The sequence below is a fragment of the Anomaloglossus baeobatrachus genome, chromosome 1 (assembly GCF_048569485.1).
Source record: "Anomaloglossus baeobatrachus isolate aAnoBae1 chromosome 1, aAnoBae1.hap1, whole genome shotgun sequence".
NCBI lineage: Eukaryota > Metazoa > Chordata > Amphibia > Anura > Aromobatidae > Anomaloglossus > Anomaloglossus baeobatrachus.
The window spans coordinates 462,264,573-462,292,475 of NC_134353.1; the positions used below are offsets into that span (position 1 = coordinate 462,264,573).

At 42.9% G+C, this 27,903-nt stretch overlaps 1 protein-coding gene across 1 annotated transcript in view; it reads right to left on the reverse strand.

Annotated features, from left to right (window-relative positions):
* Positions 1 to 1,752: 1,752 nt before the first annotated feature.
* PLPP2 (phospholipid phosphatase 2) overlaps positions 1,753 to 27,903 on the reverse strand; it is a 39,794-nt gene continuing 13,643 nt past the window's right edge. The window contains exons 2-6 of the mRNA XM_075337961.1: positions 10,264 to 10,415; positions 4,082 to 4,356; positions 3,871 to 3,928; positions 2,747 to 2,923; positions 1,753 to 2,614 (exon numbers count right to left, since the gene is read on the reverse strand). Coding sequence (XP_075194076.1) covers positions 2,483 to 2,614; positions 2,747 to 2,923; positions 3,871 to 3,928; positions 4,082 to 4,356; positions 10,264 to 10,415 — 794 coding nt within the window. The 3' untranslated portion in view covers positions 1,753 to 2,482. The remainder of the gene's footprint in view (positions 2,615 to 2,746; positions 2,924 to 3,870; positions 3,929 to 4,081; positions 4,357 to 10,263; positions 10,416 to 27,903) is intronic.

The window sequence follows — 27,903 nt, forward strand, 5'->3', positions numbered from 1 at the left end:
ACTATTCTGGAAAAATCATAACCATAACAGTTAGATAGCGCTCCTTCCCTCTCGAGCCCTGCCATGTGTTCAAACAGTACTGTACAGCCTTATATGGGGCATTGCCACATTCAGCAGAAATTGTGTAACAAATTACGGGGCCGTTTTTAGCCATTTACCCTTGTGAAAAAAAAAATAATCTGGTGGTAAAACAGTATTTTAGTGATAAAAATGCAATTAGCACAAAATGGTATAAAATTCATTAAACCGCCTGTGGTGTCAATATTCTCACTGCACCCCTAGATATATTTACTGTGGAGTGCTGTGTGTAAAATGGGGTCACTGTACAGGAACCTCGGGTGCTTTGCCAATGTGACATGACTATTCCAGCATAATCTGCATTCTAATATGGCGCTCCTTCCCTTCTGAGCTTTGCACTGTGCCTGAAAAGTAGTTTATAACTACATATAAGATGTTGGCGATCTCCATAGAAATTGCGTAACAAATTATGTAGATTATTTTCTCCTCATAGCCTCTTTGAAAATTAAAAACTTGGGGCTAAAAACATTTTAGTGAAAAATAAAAAAATTCCATTACTGCAGCCTCAATGTTACACAATTCTGTGAATCATTGTGGATTTAGAATGCTCAATACCGCCCTAGACAAATTCACCAAGAGGTGTACTTTCCAAAATGGGGTCACAAGTGGGTGGTTTCTGCACCATAGTGGCTCTTCAAATGCAACATAGCACCGCAGTTGTCTATCCCTGCCAAATCTCCTCCGTCCCTTCCAAGCCCCGCTGTGCGCCCAAACAGTAGTTTTCCCCACAATATATGGGGTATCGATGTACCCTTTTAAAAATTAACAATTTAGGGTTAAAGCAACATTTTTTGTATGGAAAAAATGTGATTTTTTTCATTATTTTCACGGCTCAACATAATAAAATTCTGTAAAGCACTTGTGGGTTTAAGGAGCTCACAAGACATCTAGTTAAATTCCCTGAGGGGTCTAGTTTCCATAATAGTGTCACTTGTAGGATGTTTAAACTGTTTAAGCCTATCAATGGCTCTGCAAACGCGACATCTACCACATATGGGGTATCTGCGTACTCGGGCGAAATTGCACAACAAATTGTATGGTTCATTTTCTCCTGTTACCCTTGTGAAAATGAACATTTTGGGGCTAAGGAACATTTTTGTGGGAAAATTATAAATTTTGATTCTTTGCTGCTACATCGCCTTAGTTCCTGTGACGCACCTAAAGGGCTAATAAACTTCTCGGATGTGGTTTTGAGCACTTTGAGGGGGTGCAGTTTTTAAAATGGTGTCATGTTTGGGTATTTTCTGTCATATAGGCTCCTAAAGGTCACTTTAAATGTAATGTAAAAAGCTAATAAGCTTTAAACCTTTCCAACATCCTAACAAGAATTTTTTTTTTTTTTTGCTGGTGGTCCGACACCAGCTGAAATAGGTCTATTGGTGTGTAGTCCAAGAGGTGGGACACGCATCTATCAACTTTTTTGATACGACCCTTTAAAATACCTCCATAGGCCACTTTACATTTCTATTTACAAAAGAGAATGGTGGGAAAATCTGTCTTTGCACTTCAATGCTCAGTACTGATCAGACGACAAGAAAGAATGTATGTGGTGTAATACTGACAAAAAATGGCACTTGGGGAGGAGAACATAGGAAAGATGCAAGATTGATTAACATACCAAAGCTGATAAATGGGAGGGGAAGGGGGAGTAAGCAACGCACAAATCTGCAGAAATCTTTAACCCATACACTGCCAAATAAGGAGTGATTGCTTTATTTACAGCCCACGGACTCAGGTTAGGTTACATACACAGCAAAAACCAATATAGTAATTTCTTATATACAAGAGAGCGTCAAAGCAATTCTTATCCTTTAACCTCTCCCCATAGGTTCTGGCTTTCCCATTGAGGTTTAAAGAAGTGGTTTAAAAAGTAATCACACAGACAACACTAATACAAGGACCACAGTCCTGTCTCATTCTCTCCATACTTCATCCTTGGGTAGTCAGTTTACACTGCTGAAGTAGTGACTAGAATGGAGAACCAGCCTTCTTAACCACCAAGGGTACCCAGCTAATGCCAACCACAGGCTAGCAAACAACTGCAACATTAAAAAAAAAAACAAGACTTCGCACATACAAGTCAAAAATCCCAAACAGTCCTACCACACAAAGTCAGAAGACAACACACTGCCTGTCACACATCTCATATACAGACATATCTATTTACCAAGATATCTCCCTAAAGTTACATTTATATAAAAAGTTATTTGGCTTTTGTGCTGAAAAATAGGATAATCAAATTTTTTTGTTTTGTTTTAAAGTCCAAGCGTGTTTCAAACTGCGGAAACTCGCGTGATTAGTCCACAAGCCTCCCCGTAGGAGTGGTCAGCTCACAAGTAAAGGCCTCCAGCTTTAGACACCTTCACAACGTTGTTTGTAGAGCAGCGTGGGGCACAGAAGAGTATCATGATCCGGCCAGGTATCCAAAGTGATTCTGATCAGACTCACAAAGTTGGAGACTGGGCTTGCTCTCTAGAGGGTCTTTGCTACAAGGCTGAGGGGGTCGGATTTTGAAGAAATCTGAGACATAGCGAACCTGAAATGAAGAAAAATAAAAAGGTCAGAAAGAAAGGAATACAAAAATAGATTGCAGGGCAAGAGGGAACGTCACTGATCAAGGGATGCCACATTTTGAAATATTTACTTCTAAGAAAACATCTTAGCTTACATTGAGCGTAGCCACAATGGCACCTTGAATAAATCCGACAAGAACATCACTCCAGTGGTGTTTGTAATCCGAAACACGTGTATATCCGACATATAGGGCAAATGACAACAGGAAGAATTGAATTGTAGGACGAAGCAGGCGAGCCCATGTACCACACAACCGTGCCTGGATGTATAACTGGAAAGAAGAGAGACATATTGGCACTAGGTCGTACAGAAGACACAAATTCCGTTTTTAAATGTTGGAAAAATAGTAACTATTAATTAAAAAAAAAAAAAAAAAAAAGTAATTAATTACAGTATAAGGTTCTACTTTATATTCTGGCCATCAAAGAGACTGCAATTGGAGGGCTTCCCTAAAAATAAAAGGTGGGTCAGCGACTATGAATCATTTATTTTAGAAATACTGTAGGTCTCATTTTTGCCTTTAGTGCATTTATTAAGATAATTCCATACCCGTTGAGTCACTTGAAATCATTCCCAGTTTATGAACCGCTATGTGATTTTGGGAATGTGGCAGCAGAAACGAGACACGTGGTATTCTAAGAAACAGGATTCATTTAACTCCTTGGTTTATATTACTTATATAGCCCTACCATATTCTGAGGCGCTTTACAGGCACCATCATCACTGTCCCCATTAAGGCTCACAATCTAAATTTCCTATCAGTATGTTTTTGGAATGTGGAGGAGAAATCCACACAAACACGGGGAGAAGATAAACTCCTTGCATATGTTGTACTTGAACCCAGGACTCCGATGCGGCAATAATGCCACTTAAGGCTTGTTTCACACATCTGGCTTTTCGCCGGTTTGGCGGTTCCGGCGCACGCCAGTATAGTGTATACAATACAGTAGCAGCGCGACAAGCGCCTGTCACATGCTGTCATGTGACCGGAGGACGTGACTCGGAAGTTGCGGCGCTGCCATTGTACTGTATCACACTGTACTGGAGTGCGCCGAATCCAGCAAACCGGCGAAAAGCCGGATATGTGAAACGGCCCTAAGTAATTCAAGTGCCAGTTTCCAAAGCTCAAATACGCCCAGTACACAAATGCATAGCTCATCACCCTACATAAACAAGAATTAAGAAGGAACAGTAAAGTATGCTGGACATAATACTTACTGAAAGGAAGAGCATGCAATACATTCCAAATGATGAGTGCCCCGAGTAGAAGGAAAGCCTGAAAAATAACAGTCATAATGAATTATGCGCAATATAGGAATAGCAATGCAAAAGACAACAAAAACCTAGATTATTGAGACAATGCAATACCATAATACCAAAAGGTCATATTATAAACTAGCCACATAGGAATTTAACATTATGCTCTTACCTGGACTCTGTCACATTTGCATGACTTCCACGGCATTGAATTTCCATCACATAATCTGAGCAGTTCACCATTCTCCAGTCAGGGTCACAAACTGCCAAAAAGTTGGGGCGTGGACGTCCTACCATGTATTTTGCAAGATCAGTGAGAGACTGGCTAACTGAGGCTCCAAACAAAAAAGTTCCAATCACCTTGTACAGCGCAGCCACATAGTTGTTACACTCCGAGCGGGAGTATAGTCGTTTAGAGAAGACCATGTACATCTCTCCAGAAGTAATCTGAGGATACAATAAAATCCATCAACACATTAGAAATAGTGTTAACCTGAAGGCTCCAATCCAGGGTTTTTAAAATGTTATTTCACTACTGCAGAGGTGCTTTCAACATAATTCCCCTGCCCCGTCATACACACATACCACCATCATCTTTTTCCAGCGTTGCTCCTGTTGGTTTCCAGCGATTTGTGACCTGCTGGCAGCTCCACTGTTTCATGGAGTGAGTCGGGGGTCACAAATACAAGTCTATGGGTGCCTTGTTCGGTCTTTCATAGACTTGCACTCAGCGCTTGTGATTTACCTTCTGACATCTGGTCAGTCAGAAGTTACAGGCACAAGATGATGCCAAGGGACCACAGCAGTGCTGAAAGAGGATGAAAATGCTGGAGGCATATGACAGGGGCTTACATTATGTCGGGGCCACGCGGGGACTAATGCGATCCTCGCATGACACTCGGCTTGCGCTCAACTCCGATCATGCGAGCGGACCTCAGCTGCGGGGGATGGGCTGGCACTGAGAAGAGGCGTGTCAGTGCTGAGGGGTGGGCCGGTGTTACAGAGGAGAGGGAGGGATTCATCTCCCTCTCTCCTCCGTTGCTGACTATTGCCATTCTTGCTCTGCACTCGCAGTACACCGGTGTACCGCGAGTACAGTGCGATCTTTCTCTCGCCCCATAGACTTGAATGGGTGTGAGAGAAAGTCTTGCGTTACACCCGCAGCATGCTGCGATTGTTTTCTCAGTCCGATTAGGGCTGAGGAAATAAATCGCTCATGGGTGCCGGGACATAGGCTAATATTGGTCCGAGTGGAATGCGATTTTTTAATCGCATTCCGTTCAGTCCGATTTTCATGCCGTGTGGCTTAGGCCTTAAAGCACCACTCCAGCACAGAGCTCCCCCTCCCACAAAATGTTGGAGTGGTGCTTGAAGCGCATACCTACTAGAAGGAAATATTCAGAGACTAGCTACCAAAGTGGTCAGTTAAAACTATGAGGGGACATGTACAGACAATATGAGACAATACAAAATAACAACATTAAGATACCAGGAGGAGTGAGGACCCTGCTCGTAAGCTACAGTCAATGAGGAAATAGGGGAGGCACAAAAGGTGAATGGGGGGGGGGGGGGGGGAGAAACGCTTGTTATATATGGTCCATCCATCGATTTAATAGGGGGTTCAAAAGCAGCTGCATGAACCCGTGTGAGAATTTATACAAGTACAGGGGAAGGGGACAAGAACTGGAAGTAAATTTTTTTTTTTTTTTTTTGAAGGGCAGAAAGGGTCTAGATTAGATCAGGGCAGTGAGGTGATAGGCTAGTCTAAAGAAATGCGTTTTTAGGGCCCGCTTAAAGGTGTGAATGTTGGGAACTAATCGGATTTCTCTTGGTAGTGTGTTCTAGAGCATAGGCGCAGCTCGTGAGGAATCTTGAAGACGGGAGTGGGAGGTTCGAATTGTTGAGGATGTCAGTCTTAAGTCATTAGCAGAGCGGAGGGCACGGGTGGGGGTGATAGACAGATGAGGGAGGAGATTTTTCATTTTTTTCTCCCCGACTTCCAAGAGCCATAACTTTTTTTTTTTAAATCAAAGTAACAGAGGAACCTCAGATTACGGGCAACCCAGTTTACGAGCATAGCTTTTTCACAAATGTGTAACTTTGTTTAAGAGTAATGCTTTGCAAGACGAGCAAATAAATCACCACACACACGTTCGATTGCATACTTTCACTGCGCTCTGTCCCGCTCTGGCTGCTTCTCCTGGCCTTCAGGCATGTGGATCTGGTAACGATTGCAGCCGCTGCAGCGACCGTCTTTGATGTATTCCAGCTTAACGTTTTGCCGCTGCTGTGCAGAGCACAGATACTGTATTCCCAAAGGCAGTGCACTGGCCAGAGGAAAGCAGTGTATGATGTCAGCTGCTGAAGCGTTAACAGCGGCAGGTCCTGCACGGCCATGATAGTTACCGGGTTCACAAGCCTGCAGACTGCAAGAAGCAAAGGGAAGATCGCCGAGCAAACGGAGGACAGGTTAGAATAATGTTCTTGTTCTTTGTGTGTATGTGAAGGATGGCACAATATAGGATGATGGACATTGCTAGTCTGTGCGTGTGGACTGTGGAATGAATTGTCTACAAGTTTCAATTATTTCCTATGGGAAAATCTGCTTTGCTAAACGAGTAACTGTTTACGAGCACACTCCTGGAACCAATTAGGCTTGTACTCCAAGGGTCCACTGTGCCCGCATGAGGGCTTGTTTTTTGCGAGATGAGTTGTACTTTTGAATTACACCATTCATTTTACCATATAGTGTGCTGGAAAACAATTCAAGTTTGTTGAAATTGCAAAAAAAAGTTGTTGTTTTTTTTTATTTACCATGTTCACGATATAGTAAAACTGACCTCGCAGTATGGTTAGATGTGTAAAAAAAAAAAAAAAAAAAAAAGCGCCAAAATTTGTAAATAAAAAGAAAAAAAAATCACTTTCGCCTCCATTTTCTGTGACTCAACGTATTAATTTTTCACGATCTGGGGCTTATTTTTTTTTTGCATGATGAGCTGATAATACTCATTTTGGGGTAGATACAATGTTTTCATAGCTTCTTATTGAATTTTATTGCAATTTCAGTGACCCAAAAAACAATTCTGGGGTATTGATTTTTTTTTCACAGTTTACTGATTTAATTAATTTTATATTTTGTTAGATCAAACAAGAAGGCAGCAACACCAAATGTTTTTTTTTCCAATTGCTGTATTTTTAAGGCTATGTGCGCACTAGGCAGATTTTACCGCGGATTTGCTGCATGTTTCGCTGCAGAAAATGTTCATAACATCTCTGCAGTGATTCACCAGCAAAACCTATGGGGAAAAAAATGCTGTGTGCACTATGCGGATTTTGACAGCTACAGGTTTTGCTGCAGGATTCCCGCAGCAAAAAGAATTGCATGTCACTTCTTTCCCACAGGTAGCTGCGCCATTTCACTCCATTGACTAATGTAATCATGAAATCCCGCAGGGAATAACGCAGGTAGCAAATTATGTGCGTTTCATTGTGCTTTCCTGCATTATTCCTGCAGTATTTCACGTTTTTCGGGACATAATGTTAATCACTGCCTGCGTTTTGCAGGGAAGTGATGTCATTATGCCAGGAAGAGGAAGCTAAGCAAAGCGTAAAACACACACACACACATCACACTCACACACGGACATATGGAATACACATAGAAATCAAACGTACATATAAAAAAAAAAAAAAACAACCGCGGGCTCCGCCGTATTTTTACCGTCCAGCCGAGGTAAACACACAGCGGCGGTATTCTCAGGCTGGGGAGGGCGAGGGCCAGGGTTAATGCCGCACAGCCGAGAATATCAGCCCACAGCTGCCCTGGGACAGTCGCATCCATTATGCGACAGTCCCGGAGTGTTCCCGGCTCTGCCAGATTGCCGTGATGCGGTCGCAATCAAGATAATAAGTTAATGGCAGCGCATCACTGCCACTAAGTCCTGGCTTTATCATGGCAGCGTCTGAGACAGCTTACATGATTAACCCGTAGGTATACTGAATAAACACACACCGAATTTTTTTTTTATTTTAAATAAAACACAAAAAAGCCCCCTTTTTCACCACTTTATTACCCCCCCAAAACATAGCTCCGGCGTAATCCACACAGGTCCCACGACACTTGCATCCAGCCGCGAATGACACTAAAATGCAGCGTCGTAACAATACTGCAGAGGTAATTACAGGCCATTTCTCACGGTCAGTAATGTGAACACATTACCGCTCGCGAGAACTGCAGTGTGTCCTCACAGGGACTCTATTGATTATCTATCCTCTCTCCATCCCTCTCAGAAGGAAATTACCTTTTTTTTTTTTTTTACAATGTGCTTTATTGCATTGAATGCATTAAAACATGTACCAACCTGCGGAAAAAGCGCACCAAAACGCATGTGGATTTCGGTGCGTTTTTTTTCTGCGGGTGCGGAAATCTTTAAGACCCTGCGGAATTTTAAGAAAATTCCATTTACTAGTGCACACAGGGTTTAAGGGAGCGATTTGAACTTTAAGAAAGAAACCCAAAACAAAGAAACAACAACACTTTTACTGTATGTAATAATCTCCTTAGGAATCCTGATCTGCCCACAGCTGTAAAGGCCCTTGATGGCTGATTAAATCAGTTGCCATGTGTAGGGAAAGATGCAGGCTTGGAGTGTGAGTCCACATCAAAGGCAAGGAGATGACATGAGTTTACGTCACACGTCGTAAAGGGGTTAAAAGGCTATTTCCAAAATCATAATGTGGACCCAGTTTTCTGTTCTTAAGAACTAATAATATGTGCCAATACAACCCATTTTTAAATCTGCAGCTATTGCCCCCCCAATGACACTCCCGAAGACCTCTTTACCCTACTGTTGAAAATGGATCCATTGTCCAATAGTTCTAGTACTGTCAGTTGAGCCTGCTGAGATGCACGTAATGATCCTGGGTAACAAAACATCTGACAGCTGGGTTGTAGCACATTTGAGTTATGTTGAAGATCCCATTGATACAAGTAGGGCCTCCACTGAGGGCAGAGCAAAGTACTTTAATGCGCAGGTGTGAGAAAAGGTCAAAAGCTGCCTGCGCATGCGCACTACAATACTTCCATCTGCCCTCAGCTGAAAAAAACGCATGTGTTTTGTCACGTTTTCGGTGCCTTGTTTTTAACATTGTCAATGGCAAAATGCAGGGAAAAATGTAGAAAAGAAGTGACATGCTGCTTTTTTTTCTGCAGCAAAAAAAAAAAAAAAAAAATGCAGCAAAAAAAGTAGTGTGCGTACAAGGCCTAAAGGGGTTTATGTTATACAGTGCGCCCTGAGCTCTTATATACTGCATTCTGGCATGCTGTATATAATAGCTCAGTGATGATGGCCGCAGGTCATAAGGGAAAAACCTGGTAACAAGTTCCCTTTAAGTTCATCTAAGGCTATGTGCGCACATGTGTACTGTCAGTGCAGAAATGTCTGCAGCGATTTGAACAGCACACGTGCACTTCAAATCGCTTCAGAAATAGTCCGTAATGAAAAAAAAAAGTAGATTCCATGCGCTCTGAGTGCAGCCCCTCCCATAGACAGAGCGGGGGATGCATGCAGAGCGCACGGAATAAGTGACATGTCACTTCTTAGAACGCGCGCTTTGGGCAGCAGCTGAAGCGCTGCGCTTTAATACGCCACGTGCGCACGTCTCCTGCATAATCTTCATAGATTATGCAGGACGCATGCAGTTACGCTGCGGTGCAGATCGCAGCGTAACTGCATGCAAATACGCAACGTGCGCACATAGCCTAAGAAAGGATAGAGGGCATTTTAATGAAATTTCACCCGAAAGCCAAATATCCAACTTTTTGGAGGTAGTGTATCTAGTTCTATCAGAAAGCACACAGGAGAGCATAGGGAGGGGCCGGCAGTACTGAGCAGAAGCCGTGTGCTCCTGGGAAATGTAGTTTTAGCAGATGAGAATAGAACTACCTATTCCACTTTATGAACCTGAATGTAACAAAGGACAGAAGGAGATGGAAAAAAATAAAATAAGCCAAAAAAGTACAAGAAAAACATTGTTGGGTTTGTACTGCATATTAATAGTAATACAGATCCTTTGCTTTGTAAAAAAAAAAAAAAAAAATATTGCCACTGTGGGAACATTTAAAAGGATTTCACATTTATCTAATACATTGGTATCCGAGTGTCTCCTCCAGCTGTTGGGAACGCCGGCTCCCAACAAGGCTTTTGCAGACAGTTGTAGTACCAGCACTGCCATAATACATTGTTGAGTGCAGATAAGCATGCAGAAACAGAGAATTCTCCTTACAGGTGGCCGCAGCACAATCCTTCACAATATAAAGACACAGTCAGGGAAGTAAAGGCTTAAAACACTTACAATGATAACAGTGCAGGAAATCGTGACTCCAGCCATCAGACCATGTGTAATAGTGTCTTCTCGGTAAGGATATTTGATAGACTCATCGTCGCAATAAAATCCACGCTTGTATGGACTGTTCACCAGTGTCATAATAATAAATGGCATGGACGCTGAGGAGAAAACAAAAGGCATGTAAGTGATCATATGCAAGAAATGACATTCTATTACAGCTAGAAGTGCACAAATGGGTGGACATTTGACCGACTTCCAGCGCCTAGACAGCGATACCAATACTTCCATAGGGAAAAATGTGCCAACAAGTTGCCTTTAATTTCATAAGAAATTTTTTCTATGGGATTCTGTACAAAATGGGCAAAAAAAAATAAAAATAAAATGTTGCATGTTGTATTTTCCTGTATTATGGTGACGCCCTGTGCAGCAGGGCCTATAATGCACTTCACTTAGTTGACTGATCAGGTGAGAGACTGGAAAAAATGTAAAGCAAGGGTGGCTCAGTGGTTAGCACGGTTCCTTTGAAGCAGTTTTTTTGTGTGGGTTTCTCTGGTTTCCTCCCACACTCCACAAACAAACTGATAGGGAATTTAGATTGTGAAACCCAATGGGGACAGCAATGATAGTGTCTGTAAAGCCCTATGGAATTAATAGCACTGTATAAGTAAAATAATGTACTGCACTTGCCACATGCCTGGCTAATAACCCACACAGTCTTTTTAATGGGTGTAAACTGGCGTTTTTAAACATTCAATATTCTACATTGCCACACAAACATCCTGGCATCTGAGGTGTTAAGTCCAGGAATAGGGCGCAGCTCATGGATTACCTGGGCAGGTCGCAGCTCTCCTTTCCTTAGCTGGTTTAGCAGGTTTTGGCACATGGAAACGAAACCCACGTGTTTACTTGTATGCATAGCTCCTCACAGTCACCTGACTCTAGGTCACCTATTGTCTACTGTGTCAGGTCACCAACGCCAGCATTATACATTACAGTATGGATGCGGTTGTAACACTATTGCATAGGACGCAGGTGGCATAAAACAACTTCTTAACTTACCATCACTTCTCTATACTCCTACTTCTAGACCTGTCCTCAGCCTTTGACACTGTCGACCACTCCCTCCTATTACAGATCCTCTCTTCCCTTGGTGTCAGAGATCTTGCCCTCTCTTGGATCTCTTCATACCTTTCCAACCGCACTTTTAGTGTCATCCAGACCTCTCTCAGTTGGCGTCCCTCAAGGCTCAATTCTGGGACACTTACTTTTTTCCATCAATACATTTGGCCTGGGACAACTCAAAGTCCCATGGCTTTCAGTACCACCTATATGCTGATGACCCTCAGATCTACCTCTCTGGCCCAGATGGCACATCGCTGTTGTCCAGAATCCCGGAGTGTCCATCAACCATATCCTCCTTCTCCTCTCGCTTCCTAAAGCTCAATGTGGCCAAAACTGAACTAATATTTCCTCCATCTCACCTAGACTTCCTAACTGATCTATTACAATAAACATCACGCTCTCCTCAGTAACCAAAGTTTGGTGCCTTGGAGTCACCCTCGATTCTGCCTTGTCCTTCATACCACACATCCAATTCCTCACAACCTCCTGCCGTCTTCAACTCAAAAATATTTCCAGAATCTGTCCTTTCCTCAATCCTCAATCTACAAAAATGCTAGTACATGCCCTTAATCTCCCACCTTGATTATTGAACCATCCTCCTCTGTGGCCTCCCTGCTATCACGCTCGCCCCTCTCCAGTCCATCCTTAATTCTGCTGCCTGAATGAACCACCTCTCTCTTCACCACCACCCCACTTCTCTCTGCAAATTCCTCCATTGGCTCCCAATCCTCCATCGAATTCAATTCAAACTACTAACACTGACCTACAAAGCCGTCCATAATCTGTCTCCTCCGTATATCTCTGAACTAATCTCCCGCTACATTCCAACACGTAACCTTCCGGTACTCCCAAGATCTCCTTTGCTCCTCTTCTCTCAGTTGATGCTCATGCAACCGCCTCCAAGACTTCTCCCGAGCATCCCCGGTCTTCTGGAATTCGCTGCCTCAACACGTCAGACTATCTGTTGCACTTCCAAGCTTCAAACGGAACCTGAAAACTCATCTGTTCAGAAATGCCTATAATCTACAATGACGCCACTGCCTCACCACCCACACAGCTGCCGCCCCACCACCGTGCCGGAACTGCCGCCCGACTAACACCCCACCTACTGTCTCCTCCCCAAAATCCTATAGAATGTAAGCCCGCAAGGGCAGAGTCCTCTTCACTCTGTACTAGTCTCTCTATTGCAACTTGTATATGTATTCTGTATGCAACCCCCTTCTCATGTACAGCACCATGTAATCAATGCTGCTCTATAAATAATAATAATAATAATAATAATAATAATAATAATAATAATGCATTTACATATGGTCACCTATGCAAATATTCAGGTTTGCTAGCAATAAGATCTTAGAGATTCATAAAAATAATTTAAAAAAAAGGAGCGGAGGGGCTTTACATTTTATTATTGAAAGCTTGGTTCACATCCAACCAACCCATTTTCTCCACCAACCAGCATTTCAGTTTTTCCAGGAAAATGCTGTGCAAAAAAATTAGCATAGAATAAATCACCAATGGCTGAGAAAAGCAAGAAGAAGGAAAGGCCCCCCACACGGGGAGCATGTGAATGAATACCAAACATTGGCGAGTCGTGAATGGCTACTATGTATAAATGTTTTACAGTCTCATATCTCTACTGCCAAAAGGTCGGTTAATAGGACACTGGGTAGAGCGAACTAGAAGAAGTAATCCAGTAAATGCCTACATAAAGGGGTAGTTCAGTACAAGGCTGAAGAAGAGGGGAAAGCGCAGAGACCTCCCTGTAGTAATCTTCATATGCATGACTGATTGCACTTGTATACAACAAAGTCTACATAATAGCACAACGTGGCCACCAGAACAAGACAAGCAGCCAAACAACCATTGGGACACAGTAATGGGCTGATCATGTACAAGTCCATTATATATAAATATTTATAAATATTACCTACGTAGCATCACATATAACACAATGTGTCCTAACTTGGTCAACCAGCTTGTGAAAATGCTGGAATTCAAGGACGGATATCCTTGTAAGGTCTAGGATATTGTTTACAAAATGGGTTGTTCAGACTTGGGATAGATCATCAATATCAAAATACTGCGGTCCCACACTCGCATCCCCATCTTTCAGCGGTTCATGGTTCTCTGTGGAGTCGGTAAGCCAAACCTGCGACTCAGACTCCTCAATTTCCGTTGCTCCAACTCCACGACTCCCACATATACTGCTTATATTTAAGTGCAAAATGTATTGTAGTACAATGTGAACATCAGACATTTAATCATTTTTATGATACAATTATCAAGATATTTAGATAGAACATAAAATATATTTTTTGGAATACAACTTTAGAACACAAAAACTGTAATAAATTGTAAATATGTAATACAATATGTAATACAGAATACTAATTATATATATATTATATATATATATATATATATATGTATATTAGTATTCTATATTACATATTGTATTACTTATTTACAATTTATTACAGTTTGTGTTCTAAAGTTGTATTCCAATAAATATATTTTATGTTCTATCTAAATATCTTGATAATTGTATCATAAAAATGATTAAATGTCTGATGTTCACATTGTACTACAATACATTTTGCACTTAAATATAAGCAGTATATGTGGGAGTCGTGGAGTTGGAGCAACGGAAATTGAGGAGTCTGAGTCGCAGGTTTGGCTTACTGACACATACATACATTATATATATATATATATATATATATATATATATATATATATATATATATATATATATATATATATATATATATATATATATATATATATATATATATATATATTAAACTATGTAGGTGGCGGCAAAAATAGTGTTCAACAAAAACATAGTAAATAACATTTGTGCAGTCTATAAATTTGTTCTAAGATATAGAATTGCCTCCATCAGATCCTCCTTCATAGATGACCTCAAATCTGAGTGCTACCTCACCGAGTGGCTTGATCAACAATTTCCCCTTTCCCAGCATGTCTCCAAGATGGAATCCATTTTAGGGGTTCTGGTGGCAATAACGAATTTCCTCACTTTTCAAATCAGATTTCCAGCATGTCCCTCTTGCAGACTCTCTCTTAGGCTGGACTCACACGAGCGTATGGCATCCGATGCGAGAGCATCGGATGCGATATGCTAATGTCCCCCGGCTCAGGCTCTGCTGCGAGCGTGAGCCGGGTGTCATGCGACTGTAACCCGATCTGGCGATCGGGTCACAGCTGTTAAGCTGAGTGCAGGCGCTGCGGAGGAGAGGGAGGGGTTAATCCTCCCATCTCCTCCACTGTCAGCCTGTGCGTAGATCGCACTGCACTGGGATAACATCCGAGTGCAGTCCGATGTATCTCTCGCATCCATTCACCTGAATGGGTGCGAGAGATACGGCGGTAGCAGCAAAACGCAGCATGCTGCCGCTTTTCTCGCATCCAAAATCTGGATGCGAGAAAAGCTGACCAACAGCTCAACCTCATTGCCTAACATTGGTCAGAGTGCAATGCGAGAATTTCTCGCATTGCACACGTCCGATTTTCACGCTCGTGTGAGCGTACCCTTATTGCCAGCTGCAGCGTGTGCACACACAGCACATGTGAGGAATATGATGATCAACAACTTAATAAAGGAAAAGAAGCTCTGACTGAGGTAGCAGTTAGGATGAGTGGCCTACAGGACTACCAGGCGCAAAAAGACTTGGGGCCTGACAGTGCTACTGCTGCCATATCTTCACCCTCATCAGATGAGGAGTTTAACTTTGACAAGTATTTGGATGACATGGAGGAGCAAAGTGTTGCCGCATGGAAAAAGATTTCACTCCGTCTCCTAAAGCAGCAGACTGACCAGATTTCAGCAAAATTTTTCACTTTCTCTCAAAGAAATATAAAAATTCAACCGTTCATCAAAACTGACTGTGCATGAGGCAATTCCTTTATACCCGTAAATTGTTAGAGATGTTGCCCATGTGGTTACGGCTTTGCCTCCAACCCAAGTTACTGTAGAGAGGTTGTTCTCTAGCCTTAAAATTATTAGGTCAGATTTGAGGTGATCTATGAAGGAGGATCTGATGGAGGCAATTCTATTTCTTAGAAGAAATTCATAGACTGCACAAATCTTATTTACTATGTTTTCGTTGAACAGTTTTTTGCCACTTACATAGTGTATTACATAGTGTTATATATAACTACGTAAATAAATTTTTATATATATATATATATATATATATATATATATATATATATATATATATATATATATATATATATATAAAAATAAATAAATATATAACTTAGTGTTATATATAACACTATAATACACTAAGTGGCAAAAAACTGTTCACAAACATAGTAAATAAAATAACATTTAGTATATTGCTTATATTTAAGTGAAAAATTTATTGTAGAGCAATGTGAACATCAGACATTAAATCATTTTTATGATACAATAATACAAGATATATTTTATGTTCTATTTATTGGAATACAACTTTAGAACACAAACTGTAATAAATTGTAAATATGTAATACACTGTAATTTTATATATATTATACATGCACAAAGATAGATATGTAATCTACTGTATATTACATATTGTATAACATTCACAATTTATTAGAGTTTTGTGTTCTAAAGTTGTATTCCAATAAATATATTTTATGTTATATCTAAATATCTTGATTATTGTATCATAAAAATGATTAAGTGTCTGATGTTCACATTGTACTACAATACATTTTTCCCTTAACAATAAGCAATATATGTGGGAGTCGGAGTCGGTGCAAGGGAAATTGAGGAGTCGGAGTCGAAGGTTTGGCTCACCGACTCCACAACCCTGGTGAACACTATATCCAATCTCGCTGATGTTACCCCCATTGTGAGCCGTTCAATCACTACAAGTGGCTAGCAATGGGCTAAGCATTGAGCACAGCCATGCTCGCGCGAGTGGTCTTCATACGGAAAGCATCAGAACCTGTTTCTTTGTAAAGTCTGTGGTCAGTATGAACACCAAACCGCAGGTTTCCTCAACTCTAATCCTAAATATTCTGCTACACAGTTCTTTCATATAAGAAGCATAAATGTCTGTGCCACACACTAAAGAGCCAAAGATCAGGGTTCAAACGTCTGGAGAGTATGATGCAAGGGGTCAAGTTCCACTGACACTCCAGAGAAGAGATACAGAATGGCTCTTTTTACACTATATAAAATTCCTCAACTAATTACCACTGGAGTGAAAAGAATTAAATATAGAATCCGTTTCATCTGTAACCACATGTTATAGAAAACTACAATAAGAAGCAAAATTATATAGCAGTAGCTCATGCGTGTGTATACACTATTTTATTATCTGGGATAAACGGAAATCTTATGCATCCATGAATGCTAAATTGGAGTGATCACACTTTTATATTCTAGCTTTTATGAAGCATAAACGTAGCCTGCTCAGGATACCTTCATTCTCTACTCTAGACACAGCATATTCACCTAATGGATCAGAAAACAATCCCATATTGCAGTCTACAATCTAAGTGAAGGTTTTAAGGGATTGTACAGTTAAAACAAGTGTTAACTTGCTGATTAGTGATGGCCCAACCTCAGGCACCAGAAAGATCAGGTCATTTATCTTTTCTACTGGAGGACTTTTATCTTCCTTCCAAAATGGTGAGCTAGTGTGCGTACTCTGCTACTGCTCCATTAATTCGCTATTGGGCTGCTGGATGCGGCTATATAATAATACAAGGTTAGACCCTCATTTTATTCTTCATCCTCCTTGCAGCAACAGTTTTAGGTAAAATGAATCCTGAACTGCAGCTTACGGCTGCGGCAATAGTAACTACTAGGTGAACTTGATTTAGAGAAGGAGTTGACCTGATGGACCAAACTTTGGATAACAACCTTCGTCAGTACTTTCAGCTCAGGGTGAATATACAGGCCGCAGAATAGAATTCGTTGAAGAAAGGCAGTTAAGGTGGCCACACACGGACTAAGTAGACTTTAGTTGCTAGGACTCTAGGACTTCAGCAGCACTGACCGACCAGGTGTATTTGTTTTTTTGTTTTTGTACAGAACAAAGATTGTGCATGTAGACTTTCAAGATATCCAAACCTTTTTCTCAAAGGAGGTATCTGGTAGCAGCCTACTACCATGTCCTTAAATAAAAGAAAAAAAAAAAAGAAAAAAAAGCTGTACAATGGTGTTCAGTGATGGGACCCATCTAAGACTATATGAGCACTACGCATTTTTTTTGTTGTGTCTTGCCGCGTTTTTTGGTGCAGTTTTATTGTCAGAGTTCTCACTTTTGACTTCCCAGCAAAATCTATGAGAAGTCAGATTTGCTGTGCGCACATTGCAGGTTGTTTTGTCAGCAGTTTGTCTCAAACTTCTGACAAACTGCAGCATGTCAATTCTTTTTGCGTCGTCCCTGCGTTTCTCACTGGCGATGGGCAGACTCGCAAATCAATCACCTGTCGACACCGGGTCTGCGGGGGATTGATCTCTGGTATCTGACCGGATGTCGGTCCCCATATATCCGGCGCAAAGGGGTAGGAGCAAGCGCTTGTACTTACCAAGTCACCAGAATGTCTGTAACACTGCTCCTGCGGCAGCTCATTAACTTCCTGGGTCCTTCATTACCTTCATTGAATATGCACTGTTTTCTCTTCCCACCGACGTCTGTGATTGGTTGCAGTCAGATATGCCCCCACCCTGAGTGACAGCATGTCTGACGCTTCCAATCACAGACCCGGTCTGCGGGTTTATCATACAGTAATATAAATGGAAAAAAAAAATTGGCTTCGGTTCCTCCAATATTCTGATACCAAGCACAGATAAAGCATACAGCTACAGGCTGCAGCCCCCAGCCGTACACTTATCTTGGCTGTGTGCTGCTTTTTTTTTTCTTCTTGATACCCAGCCAAGAAAAAGCCAGACAGCTGGGAGCTCGTATTTCCAGGATGGGGAACCCATTTTTATTGGGAGCCTCCAGCCTAAAAATAGCAGCCTGCAGCCATTCAAGATTGCCACAACCATTAGATGCGACAGTCCCTGAACTTTACCCAGCTCTTCTGATTGCCCTGGTGCGGTGGCAATCGGGGTAATAAGGGGTTAATCGCAGTTCACAGCTGCCACTAAGCCCTACTTTAGTGATAGACATCTACCTATGAGACCCCCCCATCACTAATCTGTAAGTGAAAAGAAATAAACACCGAAAAAAATCATTTGGAATAAAAGACAAACACCCTCTTTCACCACTTTATTAACCCCCTAAAACATCCCTGCAGGTCTGACGTAACTCACACACGGTTCACCAACGAATCCAGCACTGCTACATCTGAATTCACACCGAGTGGCCATAGAAGACGACCACTCGTTGTGAGGTTCAGGCAGAGAGTGAGTGAGCTGTGCGATGACGTTACTCTGGTTAGCCGCGGCCACAGCTGAAGATAACTTATCCTCAGGTGACTTCAGTGACCTCACCCAAGTTCGTTGAGGTCCCCTGAGGTCAAGTTACCTGCGGTCACAGGTGGACGACCGTGGACACCTTCAGCTGTGGCCGCAGCTAACCTAAGTGATGCTCAGTGTGAATTCAGATGTAGCAGAGCTGTAATCGACGTGGGACCTTGTGTGGATTATGTCGGAACTTGCAGGGGTGTTTTGAGGTTAACAAAGTGGTGAAAGAGGATGGTTTGTTTGATATTTTATTCCAAATACAGGATTTTTTCAGTGTTTTTGTTTATTTTCACTTACAGATTAGCGATGGGGGTTCTTATAGACCCTCCCCATTACTAATCTAGGGCTTAGTGGTAGCTGTGGGCTGCCATTAACTGCTTATTTCCCCAATTGCCACCGCACCAGGACAATTGGGAAGAGACTGGTAAAGTGCTGCTATAGTCGCATCTAATGGATGCGACAATTCTGGGTAGCTGCAAGCTGCTATTTTTAGGCTGTGGGGCTTCCAATAACCATGGGTCTACCTGACCTCAGAATATCAACCTCCAGCTGTCAGGCTTTATCATGGCTAATTATCAAAATTGGGAGGACTGCACTTTTTTTTAAAATTGTTTATTTTAATAATTAAAAAACAAAAACAAAAAAAAAACAAACAAAAAAAGGCTACATGCAGTTCCTCTTAGTTTGATAAGCAGCAAAGATAAGCGCATGGCTGGGGGCTGCAGCTGGTACTTGTAGGCTTTATCTGTGCTGGGTATCCTAATATGGGGGAACCCTACGCCAATTTTTTAAAATTTATTTTTACTGTACCCTATAGACCGGGTCTGCGATTGGAAGTGTCAGACAGGCTGTCATACAGGCTGGGGGCGCTGTTTGACTGCAACCAGACGCTGGTGGTTGAGGGAAGCAGTGAATATGCATGGGCCCCGGAAGAAGAATGAGCGGTCCAAGTGCCCGATCTGGGTGCCTTTGAACCAGCGGGGTAAGACTTTACAGTCTGGTCCACCCATCAGTAGTTTTCACAAAACAAAAAAAAAAAAACCATCAAAATCAGAATTGACACAAACTTATGTAAAACAACAAATACGCACTAAAAAATGCAGCATCATTACAAGAGTTTTTTTGGTTTTTACACTTCCAGGCTCTCTGGGACAAGGTGAAGTTTTTGGTGCAGTTTTGATGTCTCAAAAGTGCAGTTTTTTGTGGCAAGACGACTGCAGCGTACACATGTAGCCTGAGGCGTTTCAAAAGAATACATGCATAATATAAAAATATACATTACAAAAAAAACTAGCTGTAAAGAAATTTGCTAAGTGAAAAGCTGAAACAGATGCAGAGATTGATCACATTAAGTCCATAAGCAAAGCATTGCAGGAGAAGAAAAACAAGACACTACAGAAGAGTGGCTGAACCAGTTTATTTAGGTGGATCCGGCCGAGCATCTGTGTATTGGGGCCTACTGACTCCTGACAGATCGAGCATCTGTGTATTGGGGCCTACTGACTCCTGACAGATCGAGCATCTGTGTATTGGGGGCCTACTGACTCCTGACAGATCGAGCATCTGTGTATTGGGGCCTACTGACTCCTGACAGATCGAGCATCTGTGTATTGGGGCCTACTGACTCCTGACAGATCGAGCATCTGTGTATTGGGGCCTACTGACTCCTGACAGATCGAGCATCTGTGTATTGGGGCCTACTGACTCCTGACAGATCGAGCATCTGTGTATTGGGGCCTACTGACTCCTGACAGATCGAGGATCTGGGTATTGGGGCCTACTGACTCCTGACAGATCGAGCATCTGTGTATTGGGGCCTACTGACTCCTGACAGATCGAGCATCTGGGTATTGGGGCCTACTGACTCCTGACAGATCGAGCATCTGTGTATTGGGGCCTACTGACTCCTGACAGATCGAGCATCTGGGTATTGGGGCCTACTGACTCCTGACAGATCGAGCATCTGTGTATTGGGGCCTACTGACTCCTGACAGATCGAGCATCTGGGTATTGGGGCCTACTGACTCCTGACAGATCGAGCATCTGTGTATTGGGGCCTACTGACTCCTGACAGATCGAGCATCTGGGTATTGGGGCCTACTGACTCCTGACAGATCGAGCATCTGTGTATTGGGGCCTACTGACTCATGACAGATCGGGGGAAAGAAGGACAGGGCTGGTGGCATTTCAATGGCCAATCCTTGTGTTATCTCTGGAAGGTTCTTCAGCTTGTAAAGCCCCCTTTTCACAGGTGAATGATTCCTAATCATTGGTCTGTGTAAACACTGCACTAATCAGCAAATATATAAGCAAAACGATTATATATCAGCTGGCTGGATCATTTACTTGGGCACTCATTGTTGGGCAGAACATATCCTTTTGTTCTAGTGACAAAATGCAACCATCATGGAGTCCGAACTATCTTAAATCGCTGATGAACTTGCTCCACTGGAGCTGGATACAAACCCACCTTCACTCTCTCCATTGAGAACACATGAATGCTCAGCTCTGTTGTGCACGCAAGTGTCGGGAGAGTCGATGGGATAGCTGGTCAGCATTCCTGCAAGGCGTATGGCCACCTTGGCTCACTTTATACGGCTCAATGTTGCCTTCGTGGATTACAAATAAATAGTTAAAGGATAAGTAGGACACAAGGAACTAATTATTAGGCAACGATACTAGACGGATGCAGGCACGTGTGTCTGTTATCAATTAGAAGAATGTGTTCAGTAAAAACACACAAGCTGCATATAGCCTATATAGTTATCAGATGTCAGAAAAGAACAGCACTGACAAATCCGCGGCTCAGCAAAGAGATCACATGGCACACAACGCAGCCAATATCTGATTATTTGCAGTAGGTACATGACAAAGAATAGACAATGAAGACCAAACTGTATTGTGAGCTCTCATCAGTCAATAGCACTGGAATGCCTTGCAGCGTTTATTCAAGCCTAAGGAAATCAACCTGCGAAGGATAGGGAAGGCCAAGCTAACAACATGGGGCCCTATGCGGTATGTGTATATATGTGCCAGATGTGCTGCAGCTCAAGCATGATGGAGGAAAAGAAGTTAAAGGGCAACTGTACTTTCAAGAAACGGTTCAGAATAATCTATCCAGTGCGAGTACACGATCTCACCAGTATTGCTCTCTGTAGGCTCTACAGGTAGACTATGAGGACTCCCATAAAGGAGAAGCAGGGATGACAATACTGCAGTCTGCAGCCCCATGAATGTGGACATGAATCCAACCCACGCCTCAACCCAAGGCTGGGGCCACACGGGGACTAATGCGATCCTCGCATGACACTCGGCTCGCGCTGGCAGCACAGCGGGAGCCGAGTGTCATGAGAGTCTCACTGCGACTGAGGTCCGATCATGCGAGCGGACCTCAGCTGCAAGGGGAGGGCCGGCACTGAGGAGGGGTAGAAGGGATTTCTCTCCCTCTCGCCTTCGTTGCCGGCTATTGCCATTCTCGCCCTGCCCTCGTGGTACACCAGTGCAGTGCGATGTTTCTGTGGTTCCATAGACTTGAATGGGTGCGAGAGAAACAAGGATTGCATTACACCTGTAGCATGCTGCCATTGTTTTCTCGGCCTGATTAGGGCTGAGACAATAATCGCTCATGGGTGCTGGCACAGAGTAATATTGGTCCGAGTGGCATGCAATGTTTTATCGCACTCCACTCGCACCGATTTTCATGCAGTGTGGCTTAGGTCTAACACTTACTGTTTGTCCTGTAAAGTAGATGAGTTTAGGGGCAGGAGAGAGAGGAAAGAAGTGGCTAAATCTGATCAGAGAATTCCGCTTCTATCAAAGTTGTTTTTTGTTCTATTCACATGTCCTCCTGATTTATGCAAAGTCTGCTGAAAGCACAGTTCCCATTAAGCATAGGTGAACGTCACCACTGGAGTACTGTTCCTAGTTGGAAATACACAAATCAAATCAGAAGGCTTCAGTTCAAAGATTTGCTTTTACACAGATACCAGCAAAGTTAGGCCAATGGCAAATACTGTAGAGACGCTTGTGAAGTGCTGTATGGTGGCTCAGTGTTAGCAATGCAAAGACATAGTGATGGGGAATTTAGATTGTGAGCCCCAATCGGGACAGTGATGATGATGTCCAGAAACTGTGGTTGGATATGATAGCGTTATAAAAATAAGTAAAGTAAATAACCTACACTAACCCAAGGATGGTTTGGGGGAAATCAATATCTCCAGATGTCAACTTTATGCACAGCTTTGTTGCCAGGTTCACCCCCATATATTTCACCAACTTTCCATTTGTTTTAGAAACTCAATGCAATTCTGCCACAAATTTCATCCACCAATAACTAGATTTCTATTGACTGACTATAGATCAATGCCCAGACTAAACCATAGAACAGTCATGGCGGACCTTTTACAGGCCGAGTGCCCAAACTGTAGCCCTAAACCCATTTTTTTTCCGAAGTGCCAACCAATCCTATTATGTAAATAATTGATTGTAACCTTACCTTTGCCGTCTTCTCTTCAGCACGGGGCATCACGCTCGTGCATGCTTACCACACATTGAAGCTGAGCCCCTGCCCTTTCCAGACACAGCAGTTGGATTGATCAAAAAAATTGCAGCATATTAGACAGAGATTTTAGCCTGGAATGCAATCAGATGTCACCTGGAATCCACATCTACATTTCAAAGTCTGAACATCCTGAAATCCCATAAAGACGTACGAGTGGCTCCCCTCCCCTTTCATTGTGTAGTTCTGTCCCCCTTCCTGGTAAACATGTGCCCCATCCGGATATATATTTCCTACATTCTGCTATATTTGTCCCCATCATGGCCCCATCCTGGTAAATGTACCCCATTCCTGGTAAATTTCCTCCACTCTGGCAAATGTACCCCATCCTGGCAAATGTACCCCATCCTGGCAAATGTACCCCATCCTGGCAAATGTACCCCATCCTGGCAAATGTACCCCATCCTGGCAAATGTACCCCATCCTGGCAAATGTACCCCATCCTGGCAAATGTACCCCATCCTGGTAAATGTACCTCATCCAGGCATGTTCCCTTATCCTGGTAAATGTCCCCTTTCCTGGTAAATGTACCCCATCCTGATAAAGGTCACCCATCCTGGCATGTTCATGTACCCCCATCCTGGTAAATGTACCCCTTACTGGTACGTTTGCCCCCGTGCGCTCCACGTTCGCCCCATGATGGCTCTGTCCCCCACACCTTGGCACAGTCGCACACAGCTTAAAAATAAAAATAAAAAGCTCACCTTGCAGCACCTGCTCCATCGCTGCGTCCTCAGTCAGTTCAGTTCCCGCGCGGCCACAAGACGCCGGCGCCACCTACTGACGCTCCTCCGTCTCCTAGGCAACAGGCCTGCTGCTCAGGAGAGGAGGTGTGTCAGAAGGAGGAGAGATGTCTCCTCTGCTCCAACACCACTTTGCACTGTCGGCGCGACCACACCGACAGTGCAAAGTGGCTGAATGTGGCGACAGCGCGCGTGCCAGCAAATAGAGCTCTGCGTGCCCAGTCTGGCACGCATGCCATAGGTTCGCCATCACTGCCATAGAGGGTGAACTAGAGTCATAATCCGCTTTAAAGGGATTATCCAGCTTACAACACTCATTAACATATCATTTTATCTTAGTTCCAGCCGTGAACTGCACTAAAATCCCCAGGTACCAAGACTCCCACAGATCACTCAAGACGACAGATGTGAGCCACTAGGGACGCAGAAGTGCACGTTCCTGCCTTAGTGCGCAGAGTAGTGGCACAACAGAACACCCATGGCTGTCCACTGCCTCCGTGCTCCGATCTGTGCGCACTCCGGAGATGCTGTGCACTCCTGCTTCCCTAGATGCACTTTCTGGGATCTAAGGACCCGGACCCCTACCAATCAGCATGCATATAAAGGGCCTGCACAATATAAAAATAAATGCTAAAAAGTTAAGAAACTAACCTTTGGGGTCTGCATGAAGTGACACGTGCACACAATAGTGAAAGATCTTTACCAATTAGGTTTTTCTTCTTTAGAGACATTTTCTGCATCATCTATAGTAACAATGATATTTTTAATATGATGCGGATTACTATGCTCGACTACGAAGGTGGAGATCCTGCGATATACTAGATTCCGAATACATTAGTATGATGTTAGTGAAAACAGAAGTTTCCGATGTTTTATAGTGTCATTTTCTGGGTCACACCACACAGACGTCTTATTACTATATATGCACTTTTAATTGTGGAACTATTTATATCTGGGCGTATGATGAGCGGCCATTCTACGGCACCACCTCTGCCGTTTATTTTTACAATTTATTTACATTGGGAGTGTCTAAGATATAAAAACTAAATTATATACACTACGTAGATCGCGTGTGTGTATAATAAATCTATATCACAAATTAGTGTGCAATGCAAACGGGGTTTACAAAATCTGGGCACATGCAATCTGCCAATGTCCAAATCTGTAGCTAAACAATTCAGAAACTAGACAAGACGCCGTACAAAACATCGGCTGCACTTTCTAAATGTAGGAAGAATTTTTACTACAGAAGAAACCAAAAAGCCTAGACAACACAAATAACGTTAAAAACGGGCACAATGCGCCAGACACCATTTCTTAGGCAAATATGGGCCGTTTCACACATCCAGCATTTTGCCGGATTGGCGGATCCGGTGCACTCCAGTACAGTGTGATACAGTACAATGGTAACGCGGCAACCTCCGGGTCACATGCTCCGGTCACATGATAGCATGTGACCGGAGGTTGTTGTGCAGCCATTGTACTGTATACACTGTACTGGAGTGCGCCAGATCCGCCAAAATGCCGTATGTGTGAAACTGCCCTATCTCGCAATTGTATACAACCCATATCTCCGGCAGTGATAACCAATAGAGCCACTTAAATATAATGAATATCTGCCTAAAATCACATGTCCTGTAATCATCCATTAGAACACATCCAGCAACAATCATGTTGAGAATGAATTGTTCAGACACTACGTTATGGGTTTTTTTTGCTTCAGCTGGATCAGTTTAACATTGGAGTCTATGGAAATCGGATCTGTTAACAGATTGCTATTTATCTTCCCTTTAAAAGTGTTCCAGTAATCAAATGCAAGAAAAACAAAGGCTAAATATCAATCCTTTAACGGATCTGTTTTCCATAGACTGCAATATTAAAAATAGATCCAGCTAAAATCAGCAATTTAAAAATGGACAAAAAAAATGTGTCTGCACAACTTTGCCAACGGACTGCTGCTGGAGCCTAATGGAGGATTACTGGACATGAGAACTCATCCTAAATAGACACTACCCCAGGAGTCATGTCACAACATGTGGTACAGAAAATCTAAGCAGTAACATGCCGCACATAGGTGAATTGTCGCATACAGAAGGAAGCCACCTCATGACACCTTCTCTAAGAGCAATTCACCCGGGTAATTATTGCCCGATGCCACGGCTTACATCTGTTCTATGCTTCTGATAATCCAGTCCCATATTTTGACCTAGGAAAGGTTCTGGCACAAAGTGAGTATTTTATCTTTCTACCTGTCCTATCTGGGCCTTTGTGTTTGCTAAAATGTAGAAAGTGCAAGTGATCTTATGTACGCGCCCTTCCGGGGTTTTGGACTGTGTAGGTTCTACACATTTTTGTTAGCGCTCCATCAATATTACAGGTGGAGATCACTCAGTTGGGAATTTTTGGTGCTCTGTATCCAAATATGTAAAAAAAAAAAAAAAATAATAATTAAAGGGAATCTGTCACAGTTTTTGCCACCTTATCTGAGAGCAGCATAACGTAGGGGTAGAGATCCTGATTCCAGTGGTGTGTCACTTACTCAGCTGCTTAGTGAAATTTTGATAGAATCATTGCTTAATCAGCAGTAGATCATTATCATAGGACTACTTGGCCTACTGCCATAGTCCTGAATTTTCATGAGGACTGTGTAAGGCTATGAGCACACTGGGAAATGGAATTTTCTTGAGAAAATTCCGCATGCTCTCAAAGATTACCGCACCCGCGGTAAAAAAACCGCGGCAAACCGCACTCAAAAACCGCATGCGGTTTGCCGCGGTATTGTTCGCGGTATTGCCGCGGTTTTGCCGCGTGCCGGTTGGGATGTGCTTTATTGCATTCAATGCAATAAAGCACATTAAAAAAAAAAAGTCATTTAATTCTGAGATAGTAGATAAGACAGAAGAATAGATAGAGTGATAGCTAGATAGACAGATAGAGGGATAGATAGATAGACAGATAGATAGAGGACAGATCGCTACATTTCCCACGGTCGGCAGTGAGTTCACATTACCGGCCGTGGGAAATGACCGGTAATTACCTCTGCTGTCTGCTGCATTCATTCAGCGCTGTGTCTGTGACAGTCGCAGCTGGATGTAAGCAGCGCAGGACGTCGGAGCTGTGGATTACGCCGGAGCTGTGGATTACGCCGGAGCTTTGGTGCAGGAGGGGTTAATAAAATGGTGAACGAGGCTTGTTTGTTTTATTTAAAATAAAGGATTTTTCTGTGCGTTTTATTCACTTTACTTACGGGTTGATCATGTCAGCTGTCACATAGACGCTGCCATGATCAAGCCTGGAGTTAATGGCGGCGATCCGCCACCATTAACTCCTTGTATTACCCTGACTGCCACTGCTACACGGCGGCAGGAAGAGTCGGGGACACGCCGGTACTGCCGCATAATGCATGCGACAGTGCCGGGGCAGCTGCGGCTGATATTCTCGGCTGCAGGAGGGGGAGTGAGGCGGGGGACATTAACCCTGCCCCTCACCCTCCCCAGCCTGAGAATACCGAGCCGCCGCTGTGTGCTTACCTCGGCTGGACGGTAAATATACAGCGGAGCCCACGTGCTTTGTTTTCTATATTTCCGTTTGCTTTCTATGTGTGTTCTATGTGTCTGTGTGTGTGTGATCTGTGTGTGTTTACTCTCTGCATGGCTTCCTCTTCCTGTAATGACATCACTTCCCTGCAAAACCGCAGACAAGCGATGCACATTACCGGAGATAAACCGTGAAATACCGCAGGGAATAACGCAGGAAAACGCAGTGAACCGCACAGAATT